The 12,973-nt window shown below is 36.2% G+C and overlaps 1 protein-coding gene across 4 annotated transcripts in view; it reads left to right on the top strand.

Annotated features, from left to right (window-relative positions):
* The window catches only part of lrp4 (low density lipoprotein receptor-related protein 4), a 92,279-nt gene that overhangs the window by 37,804 nt on the left and 41,502 nt on the right, over window positions 1-12,973 (top strand). For all 4 annotated transcript variants that reach the window (XR_014626703.1, XM_084403872.1, XM_084403873.1 and 1 more), the window contains exons 2-4: window positions 959-1,105; window positions 4,330-4,446; window positions 9,639-9,752. Coding sequence is in view for 3 of the 4 variants with exons in the window: in XM_084403872.1 (XP_084259998.1) it covers window positions 959-1,105; window positions 4,330-4,446; window positions 9,639-9,752 (378 nt within the window). In the remaining variant the exon portion in view is untranslated. The remainder of the gene's footprint in view (window positions 1-958; window positions 1,106-4,329; window positions 4,447-9,638; window positions 9,753-12,973) is intronic.

Raw genomic sequence — 12,973 nt, 5'->3', positions numbered from 1 at the left:
GCACATGCATAAGAGACAATGATTTGATCATTAATGCAGTGATTATTACATTTCTATCATGTTATATGTTTTTCTAACCCTAATTGATTGAGTGTGTAGCTTTTCATTTACATTTATGCATTTATCCAAAGCGGCTTACATTGCATTTCAAGGTACACATTTACATTCTTATCAGTTCTTGCTTTCCCTGGGAATCGAACCCATGACCTTGGTGTTGCAAGCGCCAACGCTCTACTGTTTGAGCTACAGGAAAGCTTGTACACTTGTATTGTATCTGTGTTGTATTTCTTAAACAACAATATAGGACGACACATCATGACCATACAGGATGGCAATGTCAAGATTTATCAGACAATTGTGAAAGAAAAGTTAGGCGGGAGCATGAAGAATCATTTTAACACATGAATAAGCACCTTTGAGTCCAGGCCTTAAATTCAGTGAAAGTCTTTGGGATGTGCTGAAGGAGACTTTACAGAGGGCTTGACTCTTGCATTGTCAATACAAGAAAATTGATGCGCCTCTTGATGGAAATAAATGTTGTGATATGTTTTTTTTAGGTCTTGAGAACGAAAACACATGTGTATCAGTGTAATGGATCCATGCACCAGGTGTTAAAGTGACAGCGGCCTAATATACCTGCCGCCTAATTATGAGATATTAAAAATGTCTATATGGCTGTTTTTTGCTCCATGGCATCGGTCAAATTGTGGCCAGTGAAAATGCAGAGTGGCTAGTAACTTTGGAAAACCACTAGCCACAGTGGCTGGTGAGCAAAAAAGTTAATGTCAAGTCCTGATTATATAGAAAGGCTTTAAGTATAGTGTTACCGTAGATACAAAAAATATATAGAATATCCCACATTGAATCTACACACCCTTTTCTCAACTCACATTTTCTGACTAATGAACTAAGTAAATGCTCTTTAGTAGCTGACTTCATATGTTTGTGTATTTCGCAGGTGTTTTAAGTGCTGCCGAATGCTCCTGTGGGAGAAATCACTTCACTTGTGCGGTCAGTGCATTTGGCGAGTGCACATGCATCCCGGCGCAGTGGCAGTGTGACGGGGACAATGACTGCGGAGATCACAGTGATGAAGACAGCTGCAGTGAGTCTTTTACCACGCACGGTCATGAGAATACAATAACATAATCATATAATAACATAAAACAGATACACACACACACACACACACACACACATGCATTTATTCAAAATGTTATTCAGTGCTTTGCTTTGACTACAAAGGTTATTTTGAAAGGTAGTGTACAAGTACATGTTTGCTGGAATATCTTTTTTCAGTTGTTGTAGTATTGAGCACACTTCAAATGATTTTTCCATTTATTAGTCAAACGGGTTTGCAAACTTGTTCTGATTTGGTTTGCGATTCAGTCTAAAACATTTGCAAATTAAAACAGTGACGTGATTCTTTTAAACAGAGAACAAAGGAGCACAAGGATTAAGTGAGAATTTATCTACAATCAATTAAAATTGATTGTACAATTGAGTTGTACAAATTGAATACAATTGAAATTGATTGTACATCACAAAGTGCATTTACATGCACTTTAAAAGTCAATTTCTGTCAGACTAAAACCATCATTTGTCTTTTTAAAATGTCATGTAAATACTTCAGCATGACTGAAATCATGTCAAATCAAGTCAATTTTTTTGTGAAATATGACAAACAGATCTACATAATGCAGTTGTTGCGCAGCTTTGTCTAGGATGTGTATACAACCCTTGTGGAAAAGATAGTTTACTTTTTATAAAGAGTACTTATTAACGAAATAATATACTTTGAAAGAATATGTTCTACTTAGTGTGAACTGAATGTAAGGTTTTCGGACACTTGACGTGAAATCATACATACGTTTATTGTAGATTGAATTTATATTAAAAGCAATTAACTGAACATTAGAGGGTTTTTTGACACTTAAGTAGGACTTAAGTATATCTAATTTCATAATTACTTTGGTTGTCTTAGAAATATGGCGAACGTACTGACAAGGATTTATGGTAAACTAAAGAATACTTAAATGTAATTTATATTTAAAACATATATGTTATGTAATGATGAAATTGCAATTTAGTATATTTAAAATATATTAAATTTAAATGCAATTTTGAATATAAAACAAAGCAGTTGAAATTAGAATCAAATGTGTTTTATATGTTAGTCAACACCAAAATAAGTGCTCTTTAAAACACAACAAAAAAATAAATAAAAACATTTTATTTGACATTTATTACAAAGAGCATTATTTAAAAGTGTGTTTAAGTGAAAGTCATGAAAGTGTGCACTCTTTAAGTGCACTTAAGTGGCCTTTTATTTCTTAAAATTCTATGTTATTTGCAAGTACAGTTTATTAAAAATATACTTAAGAGTACGACAAGTGCACATTCAATACAATTAAGGACACTTCTTTTTCACAAGGAATGTTTCACAGTGGGGCACAAAAGGCAAAATTCAGGATGGCCCTGACATCATTCTTCAACAGCACAATAGCAAGCATCTTTTTGAACAGCACCAATGCCTGGTTCACAAACTGCACCTGACAGGGCTGAATGACGCTGTGGAGGGTGATGTGCTCAGCTGAGCGTATCCCTCTTTACAGGGCCATAGAGGTCTTCTACCCTCACATCAGGACACTTACTCCAGGAGGTTCAGGACAATCACCAGGAAAATCATTAAAGACCCTCACCATCCTAGCAATGGCCTCTTATCAATGCTGCGTTCAGGGAAAGTCTACTGTAGCCTGAAAATACAAAGACTCAGGAGTCTCTTCCTCCATATTCCTAATGAGGAACAAGACTGAAGAGCTTTCTACACGGCACACACAGACATGCGTAAAATAACCATGCACACACATTTCAATGGACATATACGCATATAGATATACGGTTTCTGTACAGGTTGTTTTATACACACACTCCTGGGCAAAAAAGCAACAAAAAAATGGCTAAACGCTAAGCTTTTTAATTGTCTTAACCATGGTCATGAAATTAGCAAAATTCAAGTAAAAAGCCATTGATGTCTCCGAAAAACATCAAAGCCAGAATGAAGATTTTTGCCAGATGTCTGCGGAGTGATGATGAATCACAATGAAACACGAGTTGCATGGTGATGCTCCAGAGTCGTGTCTTCGAAAATCTGGTGAGAAATATTCTAATAAATGGATCTCTACCACAGTGAAGCATGGAGGAAGTGTCATTGTTGTGTTGCTATTGGTGAGCTACTTCACTGTGAAAATCGTTTAATGCTTTGGTGTATGAGAATAACCCAGAATGGCTTGCTTCCCACAAATGAAAAGTTGTCTAAACCGGAATGATCAGATGCAAATACAACCAAGTGGCGACTTGAGAACAAGTCCATAAGGCTCATGTTTTGGCCTTGGTTAAAGTCCAGATTTGAACCCTATAGTGAATATTTGGTCTCACATAAAACTCAAACAAACTGGGAGATGTTTTTCAACTTCTCAAACTCTTTAAAGCCATTAACATCCACCAGTAAGAAGCTGTCTGCAAGTTGAGGAAGGCTATTCCGTGCTTTAGCTACAGTATTTGTGCAATTCTTGCTAATTTCCTGACCAGTGATTTGTGATTAAAATGGTTAAGACCAATATTTTGCCATTTGTGGCTTGGCCCTTTTTTGCCTTTTTTTTTTTTTTGCCCTGGAGTGTATACTGTTTGTGTACAGTGGACACACACACACATAAACATGTTGGATTTATGCTTTATTGGGACTTTCCATGGACAATGATTTTTAATACTGTACAAACTGTATATTCAATCCCATAAACCTACCCATCACAGAATATGTTCTGCATTTTTACCAGTGAAACACAATTCAAGTACTTGAGTAAAAATTAAAAAGTAAAAGTCTGACATCATTATGAATTATGAACGGTTTAGCAGCTTGCCCTTTTACAGCAGAATTATTTCACGAGCAAACTGACATTTACTAGAATTAATCCTAAAATTCTGCATTAATAACTTACTTTTCGCACCATCATTCACACACGCTCTCAAGCTCCAAGGATCTCCTGTTTTTGCCTCATTTTGAGTCAGACTTATGAATTCAGTGAATTGTTAACTGGAGACTCGCTTTGACCGAATCATTTGAATCAGTGAATTGTTGACTCGAGAACCGATGTAGTCGGATCAGTCCAATTCATGAACGAATGTATTATACATTCATCAATTAACAACGATTATAGCTAGTAATATTCATATTTTCATAATTTAGAATTATTTATCGTTCATAATGTCAGAAGTTGAAATATGTTTTTGCCTTTTTTAATTGTTCTTAATTTGATCTCATTCCTTCAGTTTTGCCCACGTGCTCGCCTCTAGACTTTCACTGCGACAATGGAAAATGCATCCGACGCTCATGGTTATGTGATGGAGACAATGACTGTGAGGATGACTCCGACGAACAAGACTGTCGTGAGTATATTTATCCTTTTTTTTATAGTTTAAAGATAAAAGAAAATGTTTGTTTGGTGGTGATGTTTGTTCTTTCCAAGACTGATGCAGTGATGCTGTGCTGAACTGCAATTCTACATTTTACATTTTAAAGTGTAAGTTGCAGGTTAAATTTTTCACGAAGTAATGCAATGTGTTTATTAAACATAAAGATAAAAACCGCCCACCATTGTTTTTTATAGCAAAATGCTGATATAATATGAAAAGTTGGCACTTTTAACAGTGGTTTTAACCGCTCCCGCTCCCTTCCACTAGATGGGGCGTGACGTCATAAGAGGAACTCACTAGTAGAGTTACCGTACACTAGCAGCTATATTCGCCTTACATAACTTCAGAAAAGTTCGTTGTATGTTTTATTTGATAAAAAAAATTATGAATAAAATAACTCCATTGTAAACATGCTCGTGTGTGCTGACTAAAAGGGGAACGTGATCCAGCCTGAAATGAGAGTAAGCTAATCGCAAAACAAACGGGTTCAAGCACGTCAGATCAGCCGGTCGCAGGTCAAGCTGTTCGCGTTCACCTCACGGCAGCACATACTCTCCACTGCTGATTCACCCACACAAACACAGTGATGGGGACATCGATCTCTCTTTTTCTTTTCTGACAATAAACATCGCTAATTAAATCGTGAGAAATTGATAATGCGTGGATTGAGGAAGGGTATTAATAAAGTTAACTTACATGACATTTGAGGCGTCGATGAGACTCGCGATTGATGCCTGTGCAGTGTGTGCATCTCTACAGCTCTGATTTTGACTGACACCACCATGTACTGTAAGTAAATAATGTCTTCAGTCGTTGTCCCTCCTTGCTATTCTACATGACCTGGACACCAAGCCAACCCTCCACTAATTAATTCTCCTCACACCAAGCATTAATAACTCTTTGAGTGCCATGGCTCCCCTCTCTCACGCCTGACCAGTTAAAAATTGTATGGCTGTCGTCCATAAAGAATTTGATGGTTTCCCACATCCTCAGTCGTTCTCCAAATAGCCATAATATAGTAGGAATCTAGCAGAGTATGGGTTGCGAGTTCCTCTTATGACGTCATCACCCAGTAACTGAAAAAACGCGCTACCTTTGAAGAAACCCCAAAAAATGTTATTTTAACGCATTTTAAGACAGAAATAATTAAATATATACATATAGAGCACTTTAATTTACACATTTATTGGCTGTGGTGGTTAACCTGCAACTTACACTTTAAACAGTTCAAGTATATTTAATTCATTTAAAACGGCATGTTTAAATTTTGACCGAAAAATGTAACATTTACATTTTTTACAAAAATATTTTATTTCATTGGAATGGTATGTATGACACTTGGTGACTTTTGTGGCACTTGCTATGTGAACACAAACTCACAAAAATTGTGGACCTAATTCAAAAATGTTAAATGGTCCTAAAAAAAAAGAAAACTCTACTCCTCTGTTAAAAATGACCACCGGAGAAATGAATGGAAAATAAAAAAAATGTAAAAAATGTTTTGCCTGTACAATCTTCAATTCAGAATAGCACACAGCAATGAAGGCATTTATTGAAAAATAATCATACTAAAAAAGAAAAGAAAAAATTGTATGGATTAATTGTATTGTAAAACCTGTGGAAACAAATTTATGATAATTATTGCATTATTATTACTTAGTGCCATCAAATTCCCTCAAAATAAAAAATAATTGAACAAATATTACTTTTATATATTTTTACTGGGGGGAAAAGGGTTACTTTTTTAGGTGTTTTTAGGTGTTTGTCCACTTTTAACCAGAGTGTAACCCATAAATCAGGAGGCCTCTCCAGGCCACCCAAAGCCTCTCCCTGTATTACTTCCAATGGACAAGGTTTTTACTGGGTATTTTATTCAGTCATTTAATCATAGACGTATTCAATTCAAAACGTTTCGACCTTCTTTCTTCTGTGGGGCACAAAAAGAGAACGTTTGGAAAAATAAAATGATTTAGACCTCATGCTGTATATTCTGGTGTTCTGAAAGCACATTATTTTGGTGAGAAACAAACTGAAAGGACATTTATTATTTAGTGATCTTGACCTCAGCATGTCCCCTCCTGTGTTCATTCATGAGTGAATGAGAGCAGCAGTTCTATCATAAAATAATTATACTATAAGTATTTTATGAGAGCTTTTGTTTCCTTTTGAAGTTCAAAGATGTTCACTATTACGTTTCCATTCAAATTAGGGAATTTAATTTGTGCACAAAATTGGAATATAGCATACAACATACAACTAAAGCAGCGTTTCCAAATCACGTGTTCAAGAGAACAAAATCGTCACATTCTGGGAAATTGGCGCAAAATATCTGTGGTAAAAATGAAAGTTGCTGCGAGCGGGGAAACCAATGTGGTTATTTTTTTTCCCTACATCATAAGGCTGCGTTTACACTGAAACAAAATCCAATCTTTTACTCACATCTGACACAGATCGGAATTTGTCGCACACGTGTAAACACAAAAATCTGCACGAGATCCGATTTTTTTTTTTTTTTTGTATACGATCTGAGCCACTTCCAAATGTGGTTTTAAATCAGATACAGATCCGATATCTGGACATCCGACCTCCGTCTAAATGCATATCCAATTCCCCTCTGAATTCCAAGCCACTACAAGGCGAGGACGACACATTTATTCATAAAGATGGCTTTTTAATGTTGTATTATGAGGCAGGCGTGCCTTTTTATTGAGGTGGGAACTTTTATATTTATCTTTGTAAAGAAAAGAAATTGTGCGAACACAGAAATATTCAGGAGCTGCCCGTGACTTCTATAAATAAAACAACTTCACTACTGAAACCTACATTATTTTCTCAGCAATGAGGTGATAACTTCGCTGCAATTAAACCAATAAGCTTCATTATTGGGTATCTCTCTCTCTCTCTCTCTCTCTCTCTCTCTCTCTCTCTCTCTCTCTCTCTCTCTCTCTCTCTCTCTCTCTCTCTCTCTCTCTCTCTCTCTCTCTCTCTCGCTCTCTCGCGCTCGCTGTCTCTCTCTGGTTAATTAATTTGAATTCATTAAAAAAATATATTACAGGGCTACTTTATTTCACTTCAGAATTATAGATCTGAGCTGTAGATAAACGAAAATTATTTCCGGACTATATATATCTGTTCCGTCAGATTTCATGAGTCAGAGTCATTTCATTTCAGAGTCATGACAGCTGTTATCTTGTCCATGCTGGAAAATAATCATGACCACCCAACATGAATGATATAAATCATTTTAATAGCACGGCCATTAAAAACCAGGGTGTGCCATGTGGACAGTAAAACCATCACCGAAAATCAGATTGACCGGGAATTAATGTAAACACAGATTTCGGATACCCACCTGTCTAAAGTGAGTGTAAACAGGCGGGCCAGAAAATCGGATCTGTGCATTAAGACTTGCAGTGTAAATGCAGCCTAAATGATGTGGGTTGCCAGGTCCACTGTTTTCCCCACCCCACACATTATTTGTAGCGCACCTCCCACCCAATAATAAGAGCGTTGTTACTTCTGATAAGAAACGAAGTCTCAGCTTTCAAATTCTTTCCATTTTATCACGAAAGTCAAACAATAAATAGCGTTTTGACAAAATTTTTCGATTTGACACCTCAGTTCAGGCAGCAGCTGTATGTATGCGTGTGTATGTATGTATGTGTGTATAAAGGAACAGTATGTCTATCTGTGAGTGTGAGGCAGAGAGAGAAAAACAGAAGCATCTTTGCATCTGACCCATATTTCTCAGCGCTGTACTCTTGAGGCTCTTCTCATGATGGGGGGTCTGTCTGCCATAAGCTTTCCATGAATTTTTCATTGACATGCTTTGTACAAGTGAGAGTCTTTTCCACCACACTGCTCTATGTCTGCCTTATCTCTTACATTCAGTATCTCTCTCTCGGCTTCTGTCTGTCCTTTTGTTTTATGTTATCATTTAAATGGCATGATGTGATCGTTCTCTGTGAATTAGTGGCATATAATAAACATGGAACAAAGACTGCTGTAAGACTGCATGTCCTGTGTATTTTGATTAACGTTGAAGAAAAGCAGTTTTGTGCAATTTAAGACCTTTTGTATGTTTTTAACTATATGCGTTTTGCTACAGACTGTCAGGGCAATATAATAAAAAGGTTCAGTAATAAATATGAAAATTTTTACATAAAGATAAAATACTGTAATGTGAAACATGTTTTAAACAGGGAGTGGGGGGGAAATGTATTTCAATCAGAATTCCCCCCCCACACTTTTCCAGCGTGCTTTGATGCAGTTTGATATTGTTTTGTTTTGTATGGCGAGGAAAAAGTGCAGCGGTGCAGAAATACACTTGTGTCTGGTGTCGATCTGTCTGGCGCGTTGGGTGGTGTAAATACAAGCAGCATCACATTTTAATGCTGCTGTGTCAATAAAATGATGTGAGCGCCACCAGTGCACTGGATTGTGTAGCTGCAGAGTGTTGCTATATTTTTCTGTAGCACAGAGGAGCACAAGTTTAATAGTTAATGTAGGGCCCTATGAAATAATACATTTTTTCCCATATTCCTTTTTTTTCTCATTTAGAATTGTTCTGGATTGGCCTGGTTTTAATGGTTAAATTAAATTTTAGTTATCAAAAGTATGTCTAGTTAAAGTCATGAAACTTATACAATTTAACAAATTAAAATTTGAACAAAAAATACATTTTTAGGGCCTTTTGAAATTGATTATCTAATTACATTTTAATATTCAAAAAATCATGTATAGCCAATTGTTCATTAAAAAAAATGGAATAATGTATTAACATTTATTTACAATAATGTGGCCCTAAGAAATATTTTATTAAATATTTTAAAATGCAATTAAATTAAAATGTAACATTTTAATCCTTTTATTAATTGATACTTTTTTTTTGGCAAACAGTGCTCCATAAGAGGTTTACTGTTAAAATTAAAACATGGAAAATGTGATACTCCCTAATAAATGTGTGATATTCACAAAAAAAGAACTGCAATTCTGAATTTCTGCGATTCAGTCCACGTTTTCCTCCTTGCGGAAATCATAGGGCCCTACTTAAACTGAACGAAGTGACTTTGTTTTGTGGAAAACAGTTCATATTTTTGATCTATGTGAACCCATTGCTGACATTTATTTAATATCTGTCTCATATGGTTTTTGTTTTTGAGCAGCACCAAGAGAATGTGAGGAAGATGAGTTCCATTGTCAGAATGGATACTGTATCCGCAGCCTGTGGTACTGTGATGGAGACAATGACTGTGGAGACAACAGTGACGAGCAGTGTGGTGAGTTCCTTTATACTTCTTTATGGATGATTTGTAAAACTTGCGCTACATCCTAAATTGAATACTTCCCTAGTATATAGTATGCAGAAAAACAGCACCACTAGAGTCCGAATACATACTGTAGTAGAAATTTTTTTTTAAAAACTGTAGGCGAAAAGTATCTGGATGACTTACCACTTTTGGTGAGATTCTGAAAGTGCGCATTCGATGGACACTTTACTATCCCATAAGGCTACTGGAGGGGATTTATAAATGGCAGTGAAGTGACGCAACTGACACTGGTAGGTCAGGTGACCGTAACAACATGGATGTAGTACGTCTGAATTTCATTCATACTACCCATATTCATACTGTAGAGAATATACTTTTTTAACGGCCACAGAGTTAGTTCAAATTCAAATGTACTACTCGGACAGTTTCAGATAATTCAGATTTCAGATGCACCCTCTGGTCTCAGCATGTCTTGAATTTTGGAGGTGTTACACCCTCCTTGGTCCGGGGAAGAGAAGAAACACCGTACAAAACCAGTCATAGAATTTAAACAGCAGCATTAAATCTTTCACCGCCAGCGTTTTTAAAAGAATTTGCCAGCCACCACCAGCATTTTTGATCATTTGCACACAATTTTCATGGCCCCTATACAATTTTCAGGTTGTATGAACATGCAATATATAAAAAGAAAGAACACACCCTCTGCTTTTAAACTTTATCTGTGCGTTCTTCTTTTATCAACACTTGAATGTGGGTAAGTTTCATTAAAAAAAGCAAAACGCTGAAAAAATTGTGTTTTTGTCAAAGACTACACGCAGATGGGATTCAGAACGCTAATCAGATGGAAATGCTTGTCCTATACCTCGTCCATTTCATTCTGTAACATTAGGCAGTTTTGATTTATATGCTGTTTAATGTTGATGATTGTGTTATTATACACATGCATCTGCTTGCATATGATATCGCTTGTTTCTGCTTCTTCTTCACATGTCTTTTGATCTGGAGATTCTGTACTCTTAGAGGAAAATGTGTAATAGCGTATTACAGTGAAAATACGGAAAGCCGGAAATTTCCGTCAATGGCGGGGAAGCGGTGTCTAATAAATGATGGAAATTTCCATGAATGTAGGGGAAAGAGATAAGTTTAGCAACAAGTTGGTAGTTAACATATGGTGTAGGAGAAAGACATGCTCCGGAGAGTTGTGTGGTGTGTGTCAGGCATTAATGCGTTCCTCCTATTCCTCCTATTAACCAAACACAACAGACAGGTCGTCCTTGATTGTAATTGGGGCCAGCTGGTCTTAATCGCTTACCTGCCAGGGGACAAAGGAACGAGCAATATAGAGCAAAAGGGACAGAAGAGAACAGAACAGACCATTTAAAAGTTTATACCATCAATAAATAATTTCCTGAGACTTAGGGGCTGTTTACACGACACCATTTTTAACTAAAAACGTAAGACTTTTTATGCGTTTTGGCCGTTCATTTACACGACAAAGGTGGTCCCTGAGAACGCAAACTTTTGAAAGCGGGTTTCAAAGTGCAAGTTTTTGAAAACGGTCTCCGTGCAAACAACAAAACGCGAATTTCTGAAGACGATGATGTCATGCACATACGTATTACGTGTTCAATCTATAGTGTTTCATCACCATCTAATGGCCTGGCAGCAGAATACAGTGTTTTTATTCGTTTTCGCGGATCCGTGTGAATGGTGATCGCTTTGACAATACGCGGGAAACTCAAAAGAAAAAACTTCTCCATTTTTAGCATATCGTTGTCGTGTAAACGTACCCTTAAGAGAAGACTATGCTCTTCTATCTCAATTAAGTGCACTAAATTGTATTGAATGTGCACGTATAGTGTACTTAAAATCTTTAAAGTATATTTAAAAAAGACATACTTGCTGATATGTTCTGAAATAAAAGACCACTTCAATTTACTTGAAAAGAGAACACTTTTTAATATTGTCTCTATCTGTCTATCTATAGATCGGTCGGTCTCTATGAATGTTGGTTTCTATGTCTGTCTGATTAAAAGTTTTACTTTAAAGTGCATTTTAATTTATTATTTTAATATTTTTGTTGTGCTTTAAAGAAGCACACTTATTGATGTTGACTAACATACTACTGAACCACATACGAAGTAATTTATAATGTTTAACTGTAGTATTATTTGATATTACATTGAAGGTTAATATATTTTAAATGTACTAAACTGCAAATCCATAACAAATGTGTAATTACAAATATATTTAAATACAAAACATACAAGTTTCATATATAAATGACTTTTTTTCGTTTTAATTAAATGCAGTGTTCTTCAGACTCGCTGTTCATTAAAGATTCCTCCCCTTGCAGCAATGACAGCTCTTCAGACCTTGTGCTTTCTTGTCGTGAGTCTATTAAAATATTCAGATGAACTTTACAACACAAGGTTGTCTAATCAGTTCTTCAAGGTCTGCAACATGACTTTTTACTTGGTCCAAAATGTTGGCCAAAATATTCAACCCAACATATTCAATATATTCAATAGCATGATCGATTTTTCACACTCCGTGAGTGGGGCGTAAGCGAACATGGTCACGTTGTTTTCTCATACTGGTTATGTGTCCTACAGTATGCATGTCAGAGCTGCAGCTCTGCTAAAAAAATATATTTATGTGAGCCTGCTCTAATCATTGTCTTTAATATCAGGCACAAATTATAAAGAGTGTTTTAGGAGGGAGTAATCGAGAACATTGTCATTTGCATGTAGTGTATATGGATGGCAAACAAACACAACATCATTGGAGTTCTGAAATGAGGCGGCAAAGTCCTCAGTTTTTTTTTTTTTATGAATCAAATGTAAATTAATTTCCCAGTTACACTTAATGTTGTCACATTTTACTGGTATAAAAAAAACATGCAATATAAAGTAGGGCCTTTTGAAGTTTGATTCTGACATGACAAAAAGCTTTGACAACTAAGTGGCTAGGTTGTTTACTACTTAATTAGTCTTATAATAATACGCCATCATTTATTAAGGAGGCACTGCCTCCCTTGCCTACTCGGAGGAAACACCAAAGCATGAGTACAGCGTGAGCAGCTAGACGGCAAAAAAAGTCTCTGCGTGTAGGACACAACATCCCATAGCTCATGCTCCCAGTGTGAATGCTATAACTTTAAATATAGACACCAAAATAAAAATATGCTGTTCATGCGCATTTTCCCCGCACAAGATACTCGCTATGTG

The sequence above is a fragment of the Rutilus rutilus genome (assembly GCF_951802725.1).
Source record: "Rutilus rutilus genome assembly, chromosome: 3".
Lineage (NCBI taxonomy): Eukaryota > Metazoa > Chordata > Actinopteri > Cypriniformes > Leuciscidae > Rutilus > Rutilus rutilus.
This window is presented reverse-complemented; position numbering and strand designations above follow the sequence as displayed.